At 39.7% G+C, this 26,240-nt stretch overlaps 2 protein-coding genes across 5 annotated transcripts; both read right to left on the reverse strand.

Annotated features, from left to right (window-relative positions):
* Positions 1 to 1,665: 1,665 nt before the first annotated feature.
* On the reverse strand, positions 1,666 to 13,375 carry LOC146563020 (protein transport protein Sec24C). 2 transcript variants are annotated; one of them, XM_085295364.1, is made up of 21 exons: positions 13,159 to 13,374; positions 12,148 to 12,843; positions 11,996 to 12,054; positions 11,662 to 11,715; positions 11,253 to 11,364; positions 10,983 to 11,110; positions 10,714 to 10,849; positions 10,071 to 10,180; positions 9,850 to 9,962; positions 9,581 to 9,769; positions 8,601 to 8,697; positions 8,384 to 8,482; positions 8,087 to 8,254; positions 7,472 to 7,568; positions 7,244 to 7,392; positions 6,929 to 7,067; positions 6,037 to 6,158; positions 5,745 to 5,924; positions 4,820 to 5,017; positions 2,714 to 2,803; positions 1,666 to 2,208 (listed from the first exon to the last, which is right to left on the reverse strand). In XM_085295364.1, the coding sequence occupies exons 2-21, from the start codon at positions 12,794 to 12,796 to the stop codon at positions 2,068 to 2,070; spliced, it is 3,030 nt and encodes a 1,009-aa protein (XP_085151490.1). In that variant the 5' UTR covers positions 12,797 to 12,843; positions 13,159 to 13,374; the 3' UTR covers positions 1,666 to 2,067. The 2 variants fall into 2 exon arrangements, with proteins under 2 accessions (XP_085151490.1, XP_085151491.1); XM_085295365.1 differs by lacking the exons at positions 6,929 to 7,067; positions 7,244 to 7,392 and having other exon boundaries at positions 13,159 to 13,375.
* A 556-nt stretch (positions 13,376 to 13,931) lies between these two features.
* On the reverse strand, positions 13,932 to 25,292 carry LOC146563021 (uncharacterized). Of its 3 annotated transcripts, none has more exons than XM_085295369.1 (13): positions 25,175 to 25,292; positions 23,884 to 24,573; positions 23,181 to 23,239; positions 22,851 to 22,931; positions 22,260 to 22,349; positions 20,919 to 21,008; positions 18,781 to 20,653; positions 18,333 to 18,419; positions 16,980 to 17,252; positions 16,335 to 16,487; positions 15,666 to 15,941; positions 15,347 to 15,499; positions 13,932 to 14,583 (listed from the first exon to the last, which is right to left on the reverse strand). In XM_085295369.1, exons 2-13 carry the CDS (start codon positions 24,524 to 24,526, stop codon positions 14,285 to 14,287), a joined length of 4,077 nt encoding a protein of 1,358 aa, XP_085151495.1. In that variant the 5' UTR covers positions 24,527 to 24,573; positions 25,175 to 25,292; the 3' UTR covers positions 13,932 to 14,284. The 3 variants fall into 3 exon arrangements, with proteins under 3 accessions (XP_085151495.1, XP_085151493.1, XP_085151494.1); XM_085295367.1 differs by having other exon boundaries at positions 16,326 to 16,487; XM_085295368.1 differs by lacking the exon at positions 25,175 to 25,292 and adding an exon at positions 24,910 to 25,125 and having other exon boundaries at positions 16,326 to 16,487.
* Positions 25,293 to 26,240: the final 948 nt, after the last annotated feature.

The raw sequence follows: 26,240 nt of genomic DNA on the forward strand, positions 1-26,240 counted from the left end.
AACGTAATCGAACACACCTCCCGCCAGCTTGGTGCGTATTTCCAAATAGGGGCAAATATGAGAGAGCTTGTTTCTGCTGTCAAAACGTGCCGCTATGTGTGCAGTAAATAAAAGTTTTCTCTTCAAGTTTGAGGAAGAGTTACATCAGCATCTTCGTGACTTCCTCAAAACAACAAATATGTGTCAAGTAATGGACACAGCTGTGCAGGAAATACAATAAAAACTCATTAAGTATGAAAAAGTGCAAAACTGTATTTAGTACTGGCTACTTTAATGTTAAGCGTATGTAAAAGTACTTTTACTAAAGTGTTCTACCTCAGTATATATTTCATAGCTTATTTCTAAAGCGCAGTTTTGGCACTTTAACTTAGGTAAAGGATCTGAATACCTTCTTTACCACATTGTTTTTATTTTAAATTTTGTTTATTTTACTTATTTGTGAGGATTCAGATTATCCACAGCTTTTGTCCCTCATCACCGTCTGGACTCTCCCAAGAAGTCAAGTTTCATTTCAGATAGTGTTGGACAATGACTGGTTGCAGTTTAACCTCTACTCCTGAGGTCCACATCCTCTTTAGTGAAAATGGTTTCACTGATCTGAGCTCTACCCAAAATGCGTGAAAAGCCTACACACTGCCAATAAAAACTACAGACATCAACTCAGCAGTTAGCAGATTTCTTGGAAGGACACGCTGACTAATAATGAATGTTGAATGTTCTATCTGCGTCTTTTCTTAATGAGCTGGACTCAAGACCTGGACAGAGGACATTGTGAAATTGGCCGGCAAAGCCTGAAATGGGCTAGAACAGAAACAAATACTCTTCAGAGAAATGCACACAAAAAAATAACTGTGATTAATCGTGAGAATCTGGGAGGATAAGAAGGTAACAAGATCTAAAAATAAAAGCTGTGAGATCAGAGACACGAGGACTAAGAATGAGACAGAGTTTGATGCAGGCCCAGATGGCTGCTGGTAATCAGATTACCTCTGAAAGAAACCATTCGCTGCAGGACAAATATTATTACAGCACTGACCTTTTAAACTCTGTCGTTATGAGATCAAATCTTCATAGGTTATTTAAAAATAAGCACCTTTCTACTTAAGCACTTCTGTCAATAAAACCTTTCTTCACAAGAAGAGATCACAAGAGGTGTTGGTCTGAAATAAGTAATCTCAGATATTTCAAAGAATGACTCGTGGACGAGGTAAATTTACAGTTCCCAAAATATACGAAGACAATACCGTCAGTAATTCTATGACACTGTGTAGTTTCACCCAAATCACAAGGTTTATATTTGCTGTTTTCTGAGAAAACTCCGTTGTTCTCGTATTCTTTGCAGTAGCACCACCATGGTTTGTTGGTCCAATGCACTTTATGAAAGAAACCTGAAACATTTTTTTTTTTTTACATATTTTCTGTTGAGAGCCAATGAGCAATTGTTGGCATTTAGCTCAAAGCACCCAGGGCTCAACTACAACCTCACAGAGTGTGTCAAACTACACGTGCCCCCCGCAGCCCCTCGCCCATGCTTCAGCAACATGCTTGAGTGTTGCTTGTAGCAACATAATTGCTGTGAATTAATGTTATCAGCCACGTGGACTCATTAGACAGTTGCCCCTTTGGCCACAAATGAATCTGCTGCTGCAAGATGACACCTGAAACTTCCCTTCTTGACTGAGTTCATTTATTTATTGGACATATTTCTCACACAGAAACACATTCTGGGCATCGCACACACACTGAGACACACGTACACAAAAATCTCAGGCAAAGATTAGAGACTTTCCACGATAGAGGAATAAATGAACAGTCCACTCAAAACAAAAGAAGTCACACAAACATAAATAATATCACAGCAGTCCTTCAACAGATCAAATATTGCATCATTTGAAATGTCTCCATGCATTCCTTATATATCTGACTATAGACTTTCCTCATTACTCGATTACATTACTGTATGAGAGCTTTGTTCCTCCTGTGGTTGTTGTTTGAGGTGGATACTCTGTGGTTTCATCTTGTGTTAAAGACGTTGTATCCACATAAATATGTAAATATGTGTGTGTGTCACTGCAGCAGGCGGACAGAGTTGACGTGGAGATGGTAGAGGAAGTCTGCGTAGGACGCGCCTCCATTGGGGCTCTTGTCTTCCACAAGGTGACGCTGCAGGGCCTCCTCGCAACTGTCGCCCTGCTTTACCACCCACAGCTGAAAAAGAACGATACGCAGGAGGTTACGCTTTCGAAAGCGTCTCCGGTCTTAAGTCGTGCTAATCTGTACACAGCTGCATTACATATACACACCAAGACTCAAAACACGAGTTTCTGCAGCTAACCCCGTCTGTGTCTATGACCTGGAATCACAGGGTGCTACTGTGAAGAAGGCATCGGGCTCTGCAGGGAAACTTTCTTGCAAGATTTCAGCTTGCAGCTGATACATAACTCACCTTCTCCAGAGGAGTTAATGTTCCAGATAATAAATAAGCCTCTACAAAACTGTTGCCTGACTGATTCTGTACAAAACAGCATCACCATTCCTGAAAGAAGCAGTGTATCTCAGCGTGCAGGTTTATAGCTCAAATGAGAGCTGGGAACAGATGTGGACTGAACTCGCTGAGATGACAGCAGATGTGTAACATAAGGTCATCATACTGGGGTGATGCTGTCTAAACAAATAAACTCAGCCTTCAGCTGCAGTTGACACAGCCGCTCACCTTGCGGGTGCACGATGCCCCTGAGTTCAGTGTGTTGATCAGGGATCGGATACTGATGGACAGATGGTTTTCCAGAACTGGCAGCTTGGTCTGGAGGAAAAAACGGAACAAAAATTAAAAAGAAACACCTGAAAAATATATTTTTTAAAAGAACTTCTCATTCCACATAAACTGCTTTGTGGATGACATTTTCATAGGTGTGTTTTTATAGCACTTTGTTACAAACAAAAGCAATCATCACTTTATGTACTTAACATCTTTTTTTTTTACCTTCTTTTTTTTTTACTAAAAGAGCTGAGATTTAACAGTTTTATGGGCTTTTGTGTTTTGTTTTTTTACTCTGGCCACTTTTGACTAACATCTACTGACTCAACAGAGTAGGACAGTTAAACTCCCTCCCCCACACACACATATTAAAATGATTACAGAATGATGGCCTTACTGTTTGTTAATTCAGTCATGCAAACTGGCTGAATGTTGAAATATGACCAAAAGGCTCACTAACACTGATGGTGAGCTAGTGCACCTCTAAATAAACAAGCAGGACTGTCAGAAACAGTGCTCGCAGCATCAGTGGTCTATCTTACTCCTAACATCCAACATGACACTGCTGAATCCTCCCTCAAGGTCCTGGAGTGCATCTGTGGCCACTAAGTTTTATAGAGTGAAGCAGCTGCACCTTGGTGTGGACGACGCTCATGCTTCAGGATTTCCTCCAGAAGAAACGAGCTCGCAGGATCAGGAAACTTAGGTGGTTCTTTGGTGGAGTCCAGACAAGTTCAATTATCAGAAAAGACGCTAAATCATACATTTAACGTTACAGCTGGGCCCTTCTGTGTGGAGTTTTTTCGACTTGTTTTCTCTGTCATGTGATTCGATAACTCTGAATTGACGGGAAAGTATACGTTTAAAGAGACTGAGCTCATGGCTCATTGTTAGTCAGTGGTGATAGTCTCGGTTGTTATGCAGCTGTACTGTTTAAAAGGCTGTGAAACCTGCAGTCAGCTGAGACTGAAGAAGTCACTCGGATGAGTGAAAGCGCTGCAGATAAACAGAATCAACTTTCCTGGGTTTTACTCGGATTATTGAGCGTGCATCCCAACCCAGATGATTATGCTGTGAGCTCTGGTTAGACAAGCATTCATGTTACACTGAATGGCATTTGTTTCTGGAGTAATCTCTGATGATCAGACGCGCTTCCAGTTTAAGTGCATTTAGTTTATTTTTTAACACAGTGGCTGCTTTGCTTTAATGGCCTCCATGGTCACAATGGGCTAAAAAATCTCTGCTTTATGTGCTGCTCCACCAGTAAGTGACCACACGGTGTGCATGTCTATTCATCTTCTCTGCGCTCTTATAACAGATACCCCATTCTTCACTCTCTGTGAGGTGGTTGCAGGATTAGAAAGCTGCATGCTCAGAGGTTTTTGACTTGTGATCACCTCCATGGGAGAAATATTGCCCGACTATAAAACTAGCTGAAATGTTGACGGTAATTTTAGTGTCCAGGGGGGCAGCAGAGCGAGGGTTCAGCGGTCAGAATGAAATAAAACAGTGAAGATGTAAAACTGAAAAAGCATTGCCTCTGCAGCAACCTCCCTTGATACATTTAATTTCACTCAAATAAGCAGCCAGCTTCAGTCCCTTTAGTTCACGTTTGCCTGTTTATGCACGACGACTGCAGCGCTTTAGTCTCTGCTGTAACTGCAGAAAATAAATCATTCATCCGATTCATGTGGTGTTGACGTGGGAAGCGACCGTACGGTGTGCCTCTTATCTTTTATCTCCATGCCCTCATAAATGCATAGTGTTTTCTGTGTATATGTTATTGTAATGAAGTTGTTTTTGAAAATGCAATGTTATTAAATATGACTCATTTTAATGAGTACATCAAAAATGAGAGCAGAAATTACATTATGGTAGACTTCTGTGACCCTTTCCATCAAAATAACAAAGCTCTGCTCTGTAAATCAGTTATTATAGTGATCACATTTTATTTACAATAAAGTAATAAATATATTTATCATCATAAAGAAAGAAAATTTAAATACCACTAAAATCTGACATAATCTCTTCTATGCATCCATATCTTTCCTCAATCCTCACCTCTCCAGAGGGCAGGGATGAAAAACAGCTGGTGTTGAAGAGCTCAACCAGTGTGCATGCTGGGACTTGGGTGCCCACCCATAGCAGCAGCGTGAGGGGTGTATGAACCAAATAAAGACCTCTGGGCTCCAGGCTAGCTGCAGAGCAGCGCAGTGCCTCCTCTGGTTTTGGAAGGTTGGAGCTGTCAGTTGATAAAGGCTGCAGGTGACGGAGGAGTGAAAAGCTGAATTTAGTAAAAGTCATCAAAGCTCAAAATGGCACAAGTGGAACTGTCCAATGGTGCAAAGGCTAAGCTAATGGTGACTATTTAAAGGAGCAATCACTTACTAAATACATAGCGTTGCTATTTTAAGCGCAATCTCTATGCTGACTTGTTCAATGGAAAAAGAGGTCACAATTCACCACTAATGCAGGGCTGGAGAAATACTAGTTTGTCAATGACTCATCAGCACCGTGGCCTGTGCTGCCTGGCTGTGACTGCACTCTGTTCTTAAAATAGACAATAGTTTGCTACATGTAACAGGAAATCAATCCTTTTTCTTTCTCCTTTCGTTTTATGAATGAAAAACTAAACTGTGCAGACAGTTTTTCTGCTGAAACCTCACTGCATTTAAATATATATGTAAATTTAAAAATCACGGTAATGATACAATTAAAAATAAATAAAGTAATTTTTAATACAGCTAGTGACACTTATTGTACCATAAGAATAAATTCTTCTTGCTTTTAGAATATCTCATCACGACATGTGAGCATAAATTCTAACCATTTCTCTCTGCTTCATCCAAATGAGCATCTGACACTATTTTGAAGTTACTTTATCACAACTTTATCCTGACATATTAGCGTCACTCTGATCAAGAACACCTTTATTTAACAGAATAAAGACATGTAAGACAAACTCCCATGTGTTGATGGCACTGACCAGAGGCAGCAGCAGAGGGTAGAAGTGTGTGGCAGTGCTGCAGGTGTCCATGCGCAGCACCTGGCAGCGCTGCTGCAGGCGCTGATGGATGGAGCTCCTCAAGCCTGGCAGCAGCACTTCACTCTTCCTCAGGCTGTTGATGTAAACAGGAAGAGCTCGCAGATACTGAGGAAGAACCAGCTACAGGACGCACACAGTGCAGTATGTATGGTCAGCAAGATTCAAAACAATTCAACTATGTGCAATATAATAAAACCATAAAAAGCGGGACATGTGTACGCAATGTTCTCACCTGCCCCGCGGACACTGAAGCAGAGCAGCAGTGTTTTCGATAGGACGCCAGCGCTTCCGTAACCTCCGTCTGCAGCTCCTCCCTCAGCTCCTGCAGGGGGCGCTCCTGTACTGCACAGTACACTGACCAGACAGAACGAAGGCATCATTTGAATATAATTTGGTAGCTTCAGATGTTAATATTTATGAGGATGTTGGTGCCTTTATTAAAAGAAGAGAAGACAACATCAATACCTCAGAATCTTTACATCAAGCTTCATTCAGACCTCAGTGTAAATGCCGTCACTTTACAGGGGCGAGTGAATAATTTTACCAAGATGCCACATGAGAGACTGTAAAGCTGCACCAATAAGCTTTTAAAGAGATAAACTTACTATAGTACAGACTTACAAAAACCCCCAAATAAAACTGGTAAACAGATGATTAATAGCACGAGATAGGTGGTTTTAATGACGTCATATTTTTATTAATAATAATATTAAAAAATATTACAGATTATTGAGCGCAGTTAATTGTATATTGATTAATTTCAGGTTTTCATGCAATTTTCATTATGTTTAGGATTGACTCACCTAAATATTTTAGTATTTGAATATTTGTTCACTTTAAGGATTTAGTTATTTATTCGTCTTAAAAAGCAGAAAGCTGTTTAATCTGACTTTCGTTTCCTTGGTGTTGCTCTCTGCTCCTGTTCTGTTTATCGAGTGACAGAAGGCTGCAGCTCTCTGAGTCTTCATATTACATGAAAGTAGAGCTGAAATCCCAGCAGGACTCCTTCCTTTAACTTGTGTGTAGGCAGATTTTGTCACACAATATAATTTATATTGTTATAAAGTTAGAAAAGATCAAAGACAGCTCTAATAGTCTACCCGTGAACAGTGCAAACTCCTTACTCTTCTTGCAGTAGAAGGTGAGTAGTGTTTGGGCCTGGTAGTGACGAAAGGTGTCCTGTAGCTGACGTGAGCACCGCAGGGTCAGAGTGTGAACCCTGGTCCTCCGGTCTCCTGTCTGGAGGGTGTAAGATAAAACAACCTGACACACAGGACAAAAGGGAAAAAAACAGGTTTAGTGTACAGCTAACATGTAAACTGGTTCCCAGTATGTGCAGTTACCGTTTCATCGATACATCGATATCACCTTATTTGTAAACTACATCAGCAAAAAAGCTTTAAAATTGTCACTATAATGGATTTAAATGACAGACCCACCTGTATGGCTACGCCCCTCGTCTCATCCAGAGCTCTGGTGTGTGCGAGCTCCACAGCCAGTGTGGTCCACGTGTCGAGGGTGGCCAAAGTGACACGTCCAGGGTTAGAACCAGGAACAAACAGCCCGTAACAGCCGGACACGCGTAAATCTAGTGAGACGCGTACAAGTAATGGAAGCATTTCTGCAGAGCACTCCCTGCAAAATCTTAACTAAGAAATAAATCTCACCTTTGCTGACAAATATCCTGAGCTCAGCCTTGTAGCCTGTGTGTGTCTCTACAGTCCTCTTTAGATCAGTGCTGAAACGCTCTCTGTCCAATTCTCCCTGTGGAGCATATAAAAAAATACCAGTTTACAACCAGACCTCACAAAACATTTTCCAAATCGTCATTATACAGATACAGATAAAAGACCTCCTGCAGTACTGATAAATCTGATGGCCTCTTTAATTTTCTCTGGATGCCTTTTTTCTAGTTCCATCTGCTTGTCTGCTGATGTAAGGATCTAGACCTCGTTTTTATTCTTGGTTTAAAAAGCACAATTTGTCACATGTATTTACACACATTTTAAACAAGATTTGTAATAGTGAAGCAGAATGTAATTTGTCACCCCATTAGGATAACTAACTGCAGGCTGCAGGCTTTAAATTGAGCTGGACTTTAGTGTAGTGTCATTTTTGTTACTGTGTCTCCCATGTGGCAACCTTCATGGTTATAAATATGCCATGTTTGATGTTGCGGTGTTTACAACCATCACTTAATTCAGTATTATTCAACATCCAGGATTTTAACCATTTCATTTGTGGAATTCTCAGTAAAACAGTAGGAAAAGCTGCTGATTTACCTGGAGGTGGCTGTAAGTGTGCAGAGCTCCACCTGTCAAATATGGAATGTCGCCTGGCCAAGCCCCACCCACATCTTGGTGAGAGAGAACAAACAGATGAACACCACATCCCTGATGGACGCACTCCTTGACCACTGACACGGCCTGTTCTGATGGCTGAAAGATGGACTGTGGGAGGGGGAGGAGAAAGAAATTTACATATGGAGAGGGGTCATTCGCCAAAGGATGAGTTCAACGGTTACATTGCGACCCTAGTACCCACAGATGTTTACACCTTATAGCATTGAGATAGTCTACCTTTGGTTTGTTGGTGCCAAAGAAGCCTGAGCTTGTGTGTCCAGTCTCTATCAGAGAGGTAGTATGGAAGATCAGCAGCTTGCCAGGACAACCCAGACCCTAGTTTGTAATACAGTCAGTTATGATTTTATCAATATTTAATGCAGCCACATCGCACAAAGAAAAACCTTTAATTGTGACATTTAGCCTAATGAAGTTTAGTGCAGTTATGCCAAACCTGTAGTACAGCAAGTCCTGCTTTGACAGGCAGCTCCATGGGAACTCCACCGGAGTCAGTTCCTTCTGTGTTGAACTGAGGAACGAGTTGTAACACGCTGCATGAAGAACAGAGACAAACAGTTTGTGAAACTCATGAAAGACATCAAGACAAGACTATACTTACATCAGAGTTTAAAAACAGTGGCACCTGCAAGTGCTCTGCAAGTGCTACCAATCAGCCTCCTAGCACTTATGGTATCAATTTGAAATTCCTGGGTGACTTCCTAAGTAAGTGCATTAACAAACTTGAATGTAAATGACACCTAACCGCCTGCCTGCCAGGGTTTTGTGGCAATTAGCATACTAGCATTGTTTTCCTAAAAACATGTCTACCATGGGTTAGGGTTATTAGGGTAATAGGGCTATTATCTACCTTATTAAGCCATAAAAACAGCTCGTGAGTTTAATTTTTGTAAACGAGGAAAGGTGAGAAATAAAATGGCAATAAGACAGAGTTCACCTGTTTGTGATGGGTCAAGTTAATTGCTGCATTATCAGAAACAGCCTGCATGTAAATGCCAGCTTGACCCCACATGGTCGCACACCTGGTACCTGTGTTTGAAGCAATCATTTCAAAGGCAACACGATTGCAGGTTTATTGCATACATTTGCAATTATTTTGCCTGTTCTATAGTCTCCAGCCAGCGTTTTCACTATAGTGACTGCAGCATTTGTGGCACCACAGTGGTCAAGGCCACTGAATGAGATCAGGGGAGTAACCATGACAAATGTGCCAAATTCCACAGCTTTTTATCAACATGGACCTCAAACGTTGTGGTTGCCTGTGCTGATTCCCTGCTTTGCTACCAATAAAAGATAAAATATTACTTGAAAGAGTGAAACATGAAACACTGACATGAACAAAGTAGCACCACTGCATCAGTTAGTCATACAGACTCGGCAAAATACATCTGAAAAAACTGCTAGCATCTCTGTTACCTGTCGATGCTGCTGATACAGTCTTTGAGGGGCACCAGAAGTCCTTCCCTCACAGGAAGCTGCAGGTCTTCTGTCTCTGTGATGACCAGCATGTGTGGGCGGGACAGTTCAGGAGTGAGGTCGTAGAGGTGGATCCTGCTGTCATACGTCATCAAACCAACACGGACATCTAAAGCATCACCATCCTCCCTAAACACACAGGATGAAACCTTAAAGACAAACCAGGATTTATCAAAATTGCACAGGAATATTACTGAACACTGTTTTACCTGTTCATAGAGTTAAGCAGCATTTGTATTTGTTGTGTTACAAATTCCAAGTGTCCTCCTCTCAGTGCTGAGACAGACACATCTATGGCTAGAAGGAGTGCAGCAGCTTCCCCCTGAAACAATATGACAAGCGTGTCACAGTTGTACTTAAATTTCACAAAGCCTGTTTTCAAGAGCAGCTAATGATCATCAACGTGCAAACAAAACTGTAAATGGGTAACCTTCTGAGAATTGAGGATTTCATATGACCCCGTGCTGAGTTCAGGCCTCTTCTCCTTATCAAGCCGAACCCCGTTCACACCATTGGTAGGCTGGTAGTGCTGCCATGGTACTGAAACACAAGAGAAGCCAGACAAACTGCAGCTACACAAAAAGCAACAAAATACAACAAACTACACTCAGTTTGTCCACAGCAGTTCAATACACTGAAATGGCTTTTAAACTTCTTACTTGTCTTCATTCCACCAATATTTTAAGTATTTTTACTCAAACAAGTACGTTCCATAAATCCATAAAGTCTTCAGGTCAAAAAGACACAAAATATTTTTCTGTTAATAAACAGTACAGTGTAGAAAAAGTTGCTAAAAAACAAACTATTGAAGGAAACAAAAGACAGTACAAATTTAATTTAATTTAAAGTGAAAGCAAGGAGTTAAAGGTCCAGAGCTTTGGGACAATGACTACAAATGTTCTGCCTCCTTTATTATTGAGCTTGACCCCTGGAATACACGACTGACCTCAGTGTTTGTACAGACCACATAACTACTGCATAGATGAAGTTTAGTGTATTTGAATTTAATCAAATATAGTTTTTTTTTGTATTTTTGGTATTTGTGAGTTTACCTTCTCTCTGTTAAATCTTACCTTCACTGAGTTTGCCACAGAAGGGGCAGTAAAACCTTTGACCACAATCCTGCCAGCCCATCGCTGGACACATGGAAGCTCCACACCCCCCACAGCCCACAACACACTCTGTCTCTTTGCACAGTGGGAGAGGCTTCTAGAGGCAACAAACAAACACATTTAATGCATCTAATATCTAAATGCCATATTAGTTAATTATAGCAACAGTATTGTAGCTTCATCTCCATTTTTAACAGAATATGAAGCAAACTGAGCAGCGAGAAACTAACCTCTTCAGCACTTTGTTTTACCAGAGGGGTGATCAGAGCGCCCAGCGGCAGACAGCTAAGCAGAGCGGCCTGACCCTCACAGGGCACACAGTACGAAGTGGAGCGGATGGCAAAAGGACTTGCATTACCTACAACAGAGATAAGCACACAGAGGATCAAAGATGGGATGCAGGTTTTAAGTAATGGTGATGCACTGGTGAATATGCCATCTGCAACCAGAGTGCTGGATAAAATTAATTTAGGAATACAGACAGTTTTGTGTGTGTTCACCTCTGTCCTCTACGATACAGGAAGTAGTTGCCAATGGAGGAAGACTGGAAAAAGGCTCAGAGGTAAAAACCTTCCCCTCCCACTCAGCCTTGTCTTCCGTCATCACTTTCACCTAAGGCCAAGAGAGAAACAAGAGGTGGAAGCAAGAATATGTTAATATTTCAGAGGAAAGACATATACGTGTAAATGCATGGAATTAAGGATAAATACTAAGCTGCAAAAGAAACAAGCAGAAATAGTTAACGATACTTTACATTAATGGAAATTAGACATATTAGGGAGAGAACATGCATCGTCCTTCAGACTAAAAGCCTGAGAGAAGTTGAAGAGAAAATTGTTCTTCACTTTAAAGGAGCAGACAGGAGTTAGTTAGGAAAAGACAGAAAGGTAAGAGGATAAAAGAACTTACAGCGCTAGGCAGTAGCTCTGGGTCCAGACCATAACGAGATTCAGAGTTAAGAGACTGCAGAGAGGAAAGGTAAAAGCTCATTCTCAGAGCTAAGATGACACACAGGTGATAACAGAGTCAACACGAGCTGATGTTCAACCTAGTTTCTGATTCTAAAGAATAAAGGTTCCTCAGTTTTACAGCAGAGTAAACACACGTGAAGAAGTTAGCTTATAATGTTAGAAACTTATAAACAACTTCCTTAAATTTATGGGGTTCTAAAGACTAAGAAATTATTTTGCTATAAATTATTAGAATTATATATATGCATATTTAATATTAGATGTTTCCTCACCTGAGGTGTGAAGCTTTTGACCTGTGCAGCTGCAGTGGGAACAAACTGGTTTATATTTTCTGGGGAGAAAGGGGAGATCCAGAATAGTAATAAGTGGTCTATTTTTATTCACACTACAGCACATGACATCTGATTAATATTAATGAACTCACCTCCAGAGTGTGCTGGAAGTGTCCACTGAGGCTGCTGTTCGATGGGAGATGTGGGCGAGGCATGATTGTGAGTAAATACTGCAGATGATCTGGCATTTGCTCCCTCAAATCCAGGCTGAGGTATACACTGTAGACTCTCGTTTTCATATAAAGGAGGCCTAATGGGCAAATGATTTTGATGTGGTGACTGAGGTCCATTTACTGAATCCTGCTGTGTGTAGGGATGCTGGAAATGTTGAGCTACAGCTTGGTAAGGGTTGTGAGGGGAATGAAGTGATGTCCATTGGGTGTCACAAGGACGAATGTCTTCATTCATGTTACCTCCTTGGCTTGCAGCTGGAATCGTGGCTGAAACATCAGGAATGACTGGCTGCACACTGTGGTCGGTGTTATTAACATGTAACAAGCTGTTATGAGGATTGTTGTTATTGGGTGAAAATACAGTGAAGTCTCTCTGGAAGCTGGAGCTGGACATCTGGAGGTGGTTGTAGCAAGGAGTGTAATCAGAAGGAGACCTCAGGTTGAGATGCTGAAAGCTGGGCAGAGGGTCAAAGAGGTGTCTTGGAGGTGAAGCTGTGGACCAGTCCTTCTGACCCGCCCACGGCTGGCAGGGTGTCTGGCTCTGATTGGCTGAGGGGACGTCCATCATGCTCCATAACCATCACTGATAGGTGTATTTCGTTTTGGAGGCGTCACCTAAAGAGAAAACAGAAAAATATATCAGGAGGGTTGTAATGTGATCCTGCGCTCTCCACTGACACAGGTTAGATGTTGGAATACGTTGCATTTTCAAAAACACAGATTTTTCGCTATGAGTTCAGTTTCTATGATTTTTAAGCAAATTTTAGCAGAAACTGTCGAGTCTACATAACCGCTAGCTGTCCTTCGGATAGCACCGGATCTAAATGATCATGAAACAGATCAGTAACAGTACACATAAGCAAACACGATGAGATAAAACACCAATGACTCAAGAAACAAATTCATATTCGGTTATAAAAGACTTAATACCCTCGGACATCAAAGGAAACGGCGGGCTCCGCATGCAGCACTTGAACATTTGCGTCCTCATTTTCGCCTCCCCTACACCGGAAGCGAAATGCTTTACGTTATATTAAAATGTAGAAGAATGCAATAATAGTAGTTTTGTAAGCGTTTGATAGTAGCTCCAGCATCCCCGGTTCCCGTTATACACCTGAGACTCACTGCAATGGAAGCGTCATCACGCTGGAAAGTCTCACGTTTCCGTTTGTCCTTTCACAGTAAAAGCCTCCAAAACGTACATATTTAATTCGGTTACTAATTTGGAGTTATATAATGGGACTAGATGAAAATGTTTTCTATACTATATCATCTGTGCTGAATTTCAGATTATTGCACATTTATTTAAATAATTTAAAAGTAGCTGCTAATTCTTTCCAGCTGAAGATGCCCAGAAAACCTGAAAAGTAACTAAATACATATATGGTAAATGAAATAAGGTCAGCCAACAAGAAGCTACAATACTAAACACGTGCTTAAATGAGTGTCAGATTGGCGACCTACTAAGGGTGTACCATGCCTCTCTGTTACTGTTAAGAATGAACAGTGCAGTTCTGTCACCAAGTACTTTCTTTTTGAGAAATTAAGATACTGTTTTGATGAACCTTTTATAGTTATATTTGATCAAATTCAAACATTCTGAATGACTAATTTTCCTACCACTCCTGTACACTCTTGGTGTACAATAACGTGCCATCAAGATACAAGGTTTTGCCCCCCTGGCCAAAAAAAAAGCTACAATATTATTTTTGAGACTTTACTGTTGAACATTTATTTTAACAAAGCATCATGTGCCAGTATACCAACCAATGTAACCAGATACTGTATTCAAAATTGGTCACAGTACCCAGGAACACCATAAAAAAACCCTTTTATCTAAATGTGAATAAAACAGTAATTTTTCAGTATTCATGAACAGTCTCTGTTAAACAAACTTGATAAAATAAAACATAAAAAAAAAGAAAACAAAAACTGAGAACCATAATGGAAAGATATTCTCACATCTGATATACAAATGGACAGAAAGACTAAAGAACAATAAGTCGGCTGAAGGATGTGAAATGTTGCAGGTTTGAGTATTAACATCATATCAAATCTACAGCTGTTGGTAATGTGGAGTACTCTGCTGTCCCGCTGATTTTCTGGGCCTTTTCCTGCTTTTTGGTGAATCTTGGAAACAGTCACTTTGTCTTTGCAGGGTTGTGATCCTGTTTCTGACGTAGTCCTTCACCCCTTTCCACGTGCGGTTTCTCAGCGCTCTTGGCTCAGCATCAAGACACCTGATGCAGTCGTCTTTCTGAGGCACCTTGTGGCCTTGAATGAAACTCATCATGTGTCTTTCTACAGCGTGGACCTCTGCCTCCTCCCACGTGTGTTTAGTTTTAAGGTGGAAACCTATGAGGATGAAAAAAAAACCCATAACAATATATTATTTTTTCATGGTTATTTCTTTTTATGATTTTGTCAGGGGCCATCTGTAGATGCTTCTATCATGCAACTGAATGTATTATTTGCTGTATTTGTGCCCACCTTGTTTTTATAGATAATACCAGATTACTGTTTCATTCGGATGCTAATGACTGCTTGTTGAGAAAGTGCATCCATCATGCCCAACAAAGAAGTGGGTACACCTATTCCGTTTATTTTTAGATGTTAAATATAAATGACTACTTTACTTTTTATGAAATATATAATATTGAACTGGAAGGGCTATAAGTAAAATGCTCCACACACAGACTTTGTTCCATTTTGGATACTATTTGTTTATTTTCCATGAGCTCTTTTCACCTAAAATGCTGCACGTAGGACTGCCATATCTAGATTGTGTTAATATACTGTGCTGCTAGAGGCTGGTGGGTTTACTTGTGAAATAGTTTGAATCTTATTTGACAAAATATGTGATTATTTCATTCATCGTGGTAAAAAGCTAACATTCCAAAAAATTGCAAAGATGAACGAGGCAGATGAAGAAAGATGTAAGGTGTCCTGAACCTTCAGCAACACATAAAAGGTGGTTGGCCTACTAATTTGACTCTTGTATTTTTATTAATTTATTATAAGTTTGTGTGACGATCCCATTATTGTGATGAAGGCAATCTAAACCAAAGGCAAACAGAAATGAATAGACAGGAAGTATATTAAAGGTGACCATTATTACCTTTCTCACTGGATTTGACAGATCTGCTCGTTTTGCTGGAGCTTGTTGTTTCTTCATCTTCTTGTTGATCATAAAACATTTCTGTTCCACCACCTGCATAGGAGTCATTGTGATCCCATGAACTGGCTTGTTCTCCACCTGCAGACTGTCTCACTGTATTGAAGACAAAAAATATATACGTATAAGGAAAATTATTACTTTATTACTTTTTACTGGGAATCTTAATGGGGAGAGTAGGGGGAGAGATAAGTCAATTAAGAGGGAATGTTGAAGAAAACAACATCATATCAAATCTACAGCGGTTAGTAATATGCAGTACTCTGCTGTGGCTCTGCTGATTTTCTGGGCCTTTTCCTGCTTTTCGGTGAATCCAGGGAGAAGCCGCTTTGTCTTTGTAGGGTTGTGATCCTGTTTCTGACGTAGTCCTTTACACCTTTCCACGTGCGGTTTCTCAGCACTCTTGGCTCAGCATCAAGACACTTTATGCAGTCGTCTTTCTGAGGCACCTTGTGGCCTTGAATGAAACTCATCATGTGTCTTTCTACAGCGTGGACCTCTGCCTCCTCCCACGTGTGTTTAGTTTTATGAAGGGAACCTGTCATGCAGAAAAGAAAAAAAATCAATGATCCTGACATTAAAATTCATCTTGGGCAGAGAGTATAGGAATATTTTTCTGAGAACTTCCTTGTGATCTGTGTGCAAGACCAGAACCAAAAATAAAATCTAATTATTTAATTTGCACTGATAAAAAGCAGGTATCCCTAAAACCTGGGCTAAAATGCTAGCCACGCAATGACAGAGTAAGAACCATGGAGGTCTAAAAGATCAACTGAATTCTACTAATGTACGTAAAATACGTAAAATACTGTAAGTAAAATTAAGTCTGACAGTCTGGTAATGAAAACATCTCAGGAAGTAGCTAGCATGACATGATATTACCTAAAAATACCGTGTCAGTCTTAAATACTACCATTATTACCATGTCCACCTGATTTGACAGATTTGGGACGTGTAGTCTTGCTGGAGCTTCTCGTTTCTCCATGTGCTTTTTGATGATTAAAAGGTGCCTCTCCACTGTCTGCAGTAGAACCTTCATCGTGATCCTGTGAGTCAGCTTGTCGTCCACTCGAAGGCTGTCTCGCTATAAATAAATAAGTAATTAAGTAATTAAGTCTATGTTCACCTTAGAAATCCCAGCACATATACACAGACATGCAAATACAATATTTACAACAACTATGATTCTAATCTGTACCCTAAAACAGCTTTTAAGGGTACAGCATAAAACTGTGAGTATTCAAAAAATCAGCTGGATTATTTGAAACAACACCACGATGAAAACTGCTGTGCTCATAAAAAGAACAGACTGGTATTGTTAAAGTGGTGGGCAATTATTAGCTTTTGTTGGCCATTCTAATAGAGGAAGACACTCATGACTTTGTGAAAGAGACAGATACAAAAAAAAAGCTGAACAGAGAGATCGAAGAGTGAGAGAAGGAGGTAAAGAATAAGCAAAGGAAGAATAGCAAAGAATAAGGAAAGAGGGTTGCTGAAGACATTTACAAAAAACCAAAAAAACAGGTTTGGCCTTCAGCAACATATCACATCTATAGCTGTAGGTAATGTGCAGTACTTTGCTGTGGTTCTGCTTCTCTGGGCCTTTTGCAGCTGGTCGGAGAATCCTGCGAAGAGTCATTTTGTCTTTTCAGAGTTGTGATCCTGTTTCGGACGTAGTTCTTTAGACCTTTCCATGTGCGGTTCCTCAGTGCTTTTGCCTCAGCTTCAAGACACTTGACGCAGTCGTCCTTCTGGGGCACTTTGTGCTCCTGAATGAAGCGCATCATGTGTGTTTCTACAGCACGAACCTCAGCATCCCCCCATACGTGTTTGGGTGTACATTTAGAGCCTAACAGAATAAAAAAAAAAGAGAACTCACATTAATCCTGAGAAGAGGAAATGTCTGGAGTTTCTGTTCTAGAAACAGAACCAAGTTAAACTCTCTGACAATTACTGGGGTAACAGACTGAAATCAACCTGCTTGGTGGCAGGTTTTCTTCCACAGATTCTCTCTGAATCTCACCCTCTCCTGCTACGCCTCCACCATCACTCAGTTCTCACTTATTTATTGATACAGTCGATGTCAAATCTCATATTGGAGCAATTTGCCCACATTAAACGTGCTTAGATATTAAGCAGTAAATGCATAGAAAGAATCAACAGTACTGAGCTGGCCAATCAGAAGAGTTGTGGGCTGCACTGACCCAGACTACAGTTACATTTCAAGGGAGGTGGACATCAGGTTACGGTGTAAGGTTTCAGAAAGGTTTGCAATTCCCTGTAATACAATCTTTTTCTGAATGCATTTCACATTAAAATCTTTCTCGTGACCTCCAACATATTTCAGCCACGTGTTGAAATATGTTTGCACATTTAAATATAGTAGTAAAATGATTCTAATTAACATTTAGAGCCTGAACCTGAGAACATGTTATACACTGAAAATGTAAAACCTCCAAACATAAACTGTGTTTTGTGCATTTTCACTTTCGATTTTTTTCTGTGTCAAGTTACTGTTGTACTGTAATGGAAATTCCCTGTGGACGAGTCAACACAGTCACAAAACACAATGCACACGGACTACTGCACAGACCCTTTTAACTTATCATGAATATTAAGTCACTTGGACACAAGCGCACTCACGGATGCAGAGAGCATAATCGAGGACAGAATCATCTGACAGATGATGACAGTGAGAATGTTTTGTAGGTTCAGGTTTATCAACAGCAAAAAAGCCAACGAGCGCACCTCTTTTGGAACATTTTGAACACAACAGCTTAACAAATGTTTTGCTTCTTTTACTGTTTCATTACCTGCTATTTTTTTAATGACTTAGCTGCCATTTGTTGCTTTTTTCTGTCCTGGTTTTTTTTTTGGTTAAAAATGAAAAAGAAACAAGAGAAAGTCTGTTAAAGTTCACCATGATTACCTCTGATAGATTTGTTGGCACTTTTTCCTCCATGTTTTTGTTGATTAAGAGATGCAGGTCTGCCTTCACTATGATCCCACGAGTCAGCTGGATTAAAAACAAAAAGATGTTTTCTCTTAGCAATCCTCGCACGTATACACACATTTCTTCAAATAAATTGCAGGATTTACACACACTTGTTTTTTTAACTTAACTGAGTGACTCCAGCTTTATAAATTCACTCAGCATGTTCCCTTCTGCAAACAATCACAACTGAGTAGCTCATGGCATACGTTTTTTTAACCAGTTAAAAATATCCAACTTTCTTACTTTTTTCTTACGGTATATTTCTAGCTAGTGATGCTCCCATCACTAGCTAGAAATATAAGAAAAAAAGAAATATAAGAAAAAAGGAACCAGTGCCAATTAGTCTAATGTGTGTAGGCCTACTTTTTATAAGCCTTATTACCTTCAGAATCCATTTCAATATCATCCAGTGTGGAGTCATTGCACTGCCGCAGGATCTGGATTTTGTTATTAGGCCCAAAAATTTGGTTGGCTTCATTTTCATCCAGGTTCATCAGTTGTAACATTTTTGCAAAATGTTTGCGGACATTTTTTGATGTCAGACCTTCAGAGTTTTGAGCTCCACATTCTTTGATAAATCCTTGAAGACAATCTGTCCCCCTGTAGTTAGACAGAGCATTTGGTCGGGCAAAGACGAAGGGATTCTTACTGGTGATCCCACATGCCTCACGAGAATCCACTAGAAGCTCCAGAGCTGACTCAAATGAGGGCTTCAGTAAAACAGGAACTTTTCTCCCGCAGTCCCCACGTACGTCAACTCTGGTGAAGAACCTACACATGGTTTTTTCCAACTCTGTGACAGACGGGTCCAAGTCATCAGGCGGATCTGACTTTGTTCGTGACATGAATTCCGTCAGCTGAATCGTTGCAACCTCTCGAGGTTTTCTCTTGTTGAAGAGGATTATCCGGGAAAGCATGACTCTGGCCAGAGCAACAAAATTTTCTGTAGAAAGACTGTCTCGTAGATTCTTCTCAGCTGTAGTATGAACCTTCTCCAAGTGGAAATGCAAGCGCTTCATATCTTGAACAAGTGGTATCTGCTTTGCTCGTTTTGATTTAATTTCTCTGAGACTTCTTAATGCGGCCGAAGAAACAAGCTTAGTCCACTTCTTTTGGTACACAGAGAGGAAGTTTTTAGCAGCCTCTGCCTGTTTTGTATCACCAGACTTTACCGCGTTATCCTTAACAATACTGCAGGTCTTCTGCAGGCTGTGACCAAGCTTGATTGCAACGGAAGGAGCGGCGTAAATTTTAGTTTCTGAATCATAGCCTGCCAGGACGTTCACTGCAGACACCACACGCTGGAAGTTTGAAGGGTGAAAGAAGTCCTCCAGCTTCTTCATTGGGGTCGTTTTTTGAGCCTCAAGCACAAGTCTTGCTATCTGACGAAGGTTTTGTCTTATATATGGGTGCTTTTTCGCATCACGGCCATAATGATTGTACATGTATTCCCCAAACTGCAAGAGAATCCTGTCATCCATGACAGCTCGCGTCACATCATCATATATCATTTCATTCAGAATGCTCCTAGCGACATCACTTATGCCACGGTCTTCACAGTCCACAGTTGCCAGCACACACATTGATGCAATGCGCTTTTTTCCAATACCTGAATCCTTTTCAATCTTGCTTTTCGCTGGGCACGTCCTCATGTGTTTGAACAGGTTTCTCTTCACAAAAAGACCATGACAGTGAAGACAAGGAAGAAAGTCACGGGCCTGTCCAAGCACTTTCGGTCTTTGTCGTACGACAAGAGTTCCCTCTCCTGTTTTCAAAACATTTTTATTATGTGCAAAGTTTCCTTCATTTGTTAATTTTTTCCATATATTTTGTCTTTCTTTGGAGTGTTTGGGATACTGAAATGCAGCTGCAACCTCTGGTTTGTCACTGTGAATTGACTCAAAATGCCGTGACAGTTTTAATACAGCCTTGGAGCAAAATAAGCAGTAATTCTTCTTGTCATAAAATCGAGCTTTTGAATTTGGTCGTTTTACAGCTGGCAACACTGGCGTTTGTGACGCTTCTGCCTGACTAATCATAGGTTTCCTCTTTACAGGAGTGACTCCTTTATCCTTTCCTGAAGAATTTTCTGATTTTGAGTTCTGCTCTTCTTGGTGCGGTTCTTCACTCACGGGGGACTCTGGATCGCTATGACTGGATTCATCTGAAGAACCTTCTTTGAACTCTTCATCACTCCCTGGTGAGTAATCCTGATCATCGTCGTCCCCTGACATGTCTGAAACAACTTCCTTTTTCTGAAAGAAATAAAAGAAATCTTTTTTTCCTTGACTTAAGATTAAACAAAAACAACAACAAAAAACATATATAAACAAATTAAAAACCTCTAACATTTCCCCTTCAAAAAAGTCCTTTTCAGTTTCCCAAAACACAGGGTTAGGGTCACTTTTTATTATTAATGATAATTTAGAATTCATAATGTAATACAATAATAAAATCCAACATACTGTTATCAGCATGGGTTAGCAACCCTAACCCAAAGTAAAAAATGCAGGTAAATACCAGCGATTCTGCAGGTGACTCTGGCGTATCACAAGCATCATTTTCTTCGTCATAGTATGAAGGTGAAGAACCATTTGCTGAATTACGCGACTGTAATAGAAATAATTAAATTGATGTGATAACAACCTTGACAATCACACAGCATATGAAAAGCCCAAAGAACGTGCAGGTAGGGCTGCTCAATTAATCGAATTTTAATCACGATTACGATCTGGGCTTTCAACGATCATTAAAAATAACTGAGCCGATTATTAGCCCCTCCCTCATTTATCCGCGACACCTTAAAGGCCGGTCCGTGAAAATATTGTTGGGCATAAACCGGTCCGTGGCGCAAAAAAGGTTGGAGACCGCTGATTAAGAGGACCCGAGGGAAGCTCGGAAAGCTAAGCAGAAGTTATTTGGAGAGTGACTGCCGTTGGTTGAAAAGAGAGTTTAAAAAAAAAAAAAACTTCAGTGGTGTTGTACACTATTTTATATTATTTTTTTAAAGTCATTGTTAACCCTTTAAAGCCGGTCAGAGCAGCACGCTCCGTTTTGCGTAACTATTTTTAAATCCCTGTAGAACCTGAACCGTGTAAGCTAGCGCAATAATTTGTTTTGCATATGAAACCGGAGGAGTTGTACTTACATCTGATGCCATCAGCTTGTCCTCGGTCACGGTTTCGTTCCACATATAGCTTTGCAAAAATTGCATAAAAAGCGCTTGCAGGAACAAAAACATAATATTCCAGAAACACGTTTTGCCGTTCCTATCAGCTGTTCGTAACACTTCCCACAGTGAAATGATGCACCTGCTGTTTTCTTTGCAAATTTGCATCATAGGATTGTTTTTTGTTTTTCCTGCAGTATATAAAAATTGCTGTATCTCCAAAATAAAACTATGAAGACACTCAAAATAAATTTCCTGTGGTGGGAAACTATTTTTTGCAACTTTATTGTATTTAAAGTTTTGAGGGATAAGCCTCTTAAATTTCTCCAAGTAGAAATATATGTAAACAAAACAAAAGCGATTTTCAATTTTTTTTGTAGTTTATTGCACTTTTTTGCAATTTATGTAATAACTATGGACTTAATGCATACATATTATTAAAATATGGGCTATAACAGTTGTATTGATGTATAGCAACTTGAAATGCTCCCACAAATGGCACTACAGCATGTAAAAAAAATAAATAAAAATAATATAAGCTCTGGTGGACTTGGTTCTATAGTAGGTCTTAAAGGGTTAAATAAATATCGTCAAATAATCGTGATCTCAATTTCAGTGAAAATAATCGTGATTATCATTTTTGCCATAATCGAGCAGCCCTACGTGCAGGCAATAATTTATTGTGCAGTTACCTTTGAATTTGCAGCAGTCTGTTCACACTGAGGTGGCTCATCATCTGACGACTGCCCATCGCTGCTGTTATCTGATGGCAATGCTTTCAGCTTAACAGGAGGAAAGTGAAGTAAGCAGGGAGCAACTGTGTAGAATTTTCTTTAATAATTTTAAAGTATTAATACTAGATAACAACCCAGCAAACATTTTGACTTTGAGAAAATGTCAACTTCATCATTACACTTTCTAGCAAGAAAGAAAATTAAACACCACGTCTTTCAGTCTGGGAGACACCGACATTATGGGCAGGGGGAACTAACTTAAGTTCATATTGCAACATGAGACAAAACTGATGTATGTTAACACAAATAGCAATAACAGACTCGTAATTCTACTTATTGTACATGGAGAAAACATGTCCCCATCTGTTTGTGACTACTTAGTTAACAAATGAATCGGTATGTCCACCACTTCACAGTTCTGTTTTTGTTGTTGTACTGCGCACAATTTTGACCAGAGATGTGCTATCAGGGTTTCAACTATGTTTGTTGGGAACTATTTAAAAGCATCAATTACCTTCTTTATTTAAAAAAATGCCATAACACACTTACAAGTTTATCCATCTCTGCCAGTTGTTTAAGCAGCTCAGCGCGCTGCTGTAAAACATCTGAACGCCGCTTTTCACTGCTGGCCTGAAAGCAGACATAATAAAACCTTTACAGGACAAAATATAATAGTTATAGTAGTAATCATCTAAAATCTCCAAGGCTCTTTAACGTGATGTTGGTTAAAAGGCAAGATTCATACTGCAGTGCTACAGTTAAAAGTGACTTAAAATATAAACCTCTGTAAAAGCAAAAAGGTGTGGAAGAATGCAAAAATCTTCAAATCATCCATCAAACAGCAGAAGTTTCATCTGCATTTGCTGTTATTTTCCTCACCGTAGTAGATCTATTTGTGTTTTGAACAGCTGCTTTTGGGACGGGGTCATTCACAGCTCCTGAAGAGAAGACAGTAAAGTTAAAAACAAACACACAAAGTGTTAAACAGTTCTGCAAACACTTGTTTAGACAGGTGAAACAAAGTCAACTTTTTAGTTGAAATTTTCATAACAATCCACAACAGACAAATTAGATCAGTCTAATGTAACATAATCTATATTTTGGCTACATTTTTAAAGACTGTGTGAGGAAGAGCTAAAAGACTTTAAAAAACATCTACACTTCCAAAAAAACAAAAACAAAAAACAAAACAGGTGGATCTATTAGACCCCCAACTGCTATATATGTCTGAAACCTAAAAATTAATTGAAGATTTAGTCAAAACTGAACTCTTTAAGTTTTAATCCTAATCTCTGAATTTTATGCTTTCCTTAAATATCAGATAATCAAGAATTTAATTTGTTAGTTTTGTCATACAGTGTTGTTCTCTTGTCCTGTGATAGCTAGAATATGATTCAACACCCCTGAAAACCCTAACACTTAATCAACTATTTGCATTTATGTAAGCCACTTAACTAATGCACCAACTAAAATACCAAACACTGCTTTGGACCGAGTTTAAATCCAACCTTGCATGCGTACCTACATTAATATGATGTGAAAAAATACATTGTAACATGCATGTAATACAGCTACAGCTTACCTCTGCAATGTGATGAAGGTAACCACTCAGGCTGCTCCTGAGAGGTGGATGAGGTATAGCTTTGAGTGTTTCCTGCACCATGAGCGGACTCCACATTTTCTCCTTCAAAAGCAGCTTGATGTTGTCTGCATGACGGCAGGCGGGGGGGTAGACCTTGAATCCCACTTGACAAACCCTGACTGGATATTGGATTTTGAAATGTTTTGAAGGCATTGTGGGATGAGAGAACAGATAAATCCTGGGGCCCACAAAGCTGAAGTCCTTGGTTTGACTGTCGAAGAGCTGGTGGGGTAACATTTTTTCCTTGGTTCGCTGATACCATGATCGATGAAAGGTTAGAGCTTTGCTGATTAAAAGAAATACCTTGAGAGAGATTTGGGATATCTGTGGCAAACAGCGAGCTGGATGATGGAATGCTGCCAATATGAGAGGTTTTATACATGTCAGCATGAGGGTTGTTTCTGGAAGATACAGTGTTCAAGTTGTTAGTACAACTCTGATTGGGTGCCTGCATATGCTCATAGGAGGTGGGGAGAAGGCTGACGAGCGGGTTCTGAGATGAAGCTGCTGACCAGCCATTCTGGGCCATCCAAGACGGACAGGGAATGTGGCTCTTATTTGCTGTCGGGTTATCCATCACCATCAAAGTTCACTCCTTGAAAGTCTCCTTTACTTCCTTGAGTAGAGGTCCTAACAGAAATAGAACATTATAATACCAAAATTTCATTACTTTTCTGTGGTGTGTTTTGAATTTTTAATTCAGGTTTTCAAAGCTGAAAACGGGCAGAAGACAATAGAAAAATCATAAAATAACGAATCAATACCAAAACATTTTGGAAAACGCACACGTAAGAACATGCAAGAAGGGAAAATGTAGTAACTGAAATCAGCCTTTCGCTTTACGAAAAACAGGTCAGCTTAGCACCAAAATGTGTTTTAGCTGAGTGGGTCACCGACCCTTGAAGCTGCACCGCACCAAATAACATATCAGTCTCTGCAGGATATTTTTAAAAAAGGAATACTTACTGGGCATTGATGTTTACAGCGAGAAATGGACAGTTGCGTTTAAACTGCTGCAAATGCAGTCGAAACGAGAAAAACGTAACTAGCTTAACAATGTGCTATCAAGTCAGTTTTTATAACTAGCTGTTAGCGCGCTCAGCACCAAAAACCATAAAAATATCCGTAAAACTGATACTAGTTCTAAAATTAGTGATATGAAATAAACAGAGTGTGCAAAAAATATATTTAATTTCCCGCAAACCGCTTTAGAAATCAGGAAAAAACATACCTGCGGCCATAACCGGAAGTAGTGGTCGTTGTTTACATCACAGCATCACTGAGAAAGTAAAACTTCCGTCTATTTTTTCCAAAATAAGATACTTTCACTTAAAAAAATTTTAATGAGCCAAAGGTGGAAGAAATTGTATTTATTTAAAAATAATTCCTGCCACGCTGTAAAAGCTCAATAACGAGCAAACAAAGGTAATTTTTTAAATTAATGTTACTGCATCCTTCCTTACGATGTCACATTCATCAGCCGTAAGTGGCGTTAAATCTGTTGGAAGAGAAGCAAGAGATACCCAGACTGGTTCTTTCTCATCATGTAGCCATGTAGCATCTGATATGTGCTGTTCCAACTTATCAACCTAAGATCAGTTTGTTGGCTGACCATTTCCCCATAGACAGCCCCCTACTGATGATAAATCTCATCAAAATACATTCAGTACATTTCAAAACAGAAATAGTCCTTTTGTTTACAGTTATTATCATCGTCATTAACATATTTTTTTAAAAACAAAAATATATCTAATTTCTCAAGCAACGAATCATTTCTTTTGTGGGATGAAAGAAAATATAATCAGTCACGGACTATTTTCAATATAAAAAAGTCACAAATGTAACTCATCTCCATACAGTCATCTTAAAATGTGTTTATTGCAGTCCATGTAACTAAGTTAAAGAATATAATCCACCCACTGTTATCATCTTCAATGCCCTGTACCAACATAGAGGAGAGCAGATCTGAACGCTACTCCAACAGAGGTCGATTATCTTGTTAATAATTTTACCTCCTCACTACGTACGACTCTGGATACTGTAGCTCCAGTGAAAACTAAGGCCTCAAATCAGAAGTATCTGACTCCGTGGTATAATTCTCAAAGACGTAGCCTAAAGCAGATGACTCGTAAGCTGGAGAGGTAACCTTGTCACAAATTTAGAAGATCATCATTTAGCCTGGAGAAATAGTTTGTTGCTTTATAAGAAAGCCCTCCGCAGAGCCAGAACATCTTACTATTCGTCACTGATTGAAGTAAATAAGAACAACCCCAGGTTTCTCTTCAGCACTGTAGCCA

This window comes from Mchenga conophoros, linkage group LG12, assembly GCF_057382185.1.
Source record: "Mchenga conophoros isolate Kocher_MC1m ecotype Shallow Benthic linkage group LG12, M_conophoros_male_GT1.1, whole genome shotgun sequence".
In the NCBI taxonomy this organism is placed as follows: Eukaryota; Metazoa; Chordata; class Actinopteri; order Cichliformes; family Cichlidae; genus Mchenga; species Mchenga conophoros.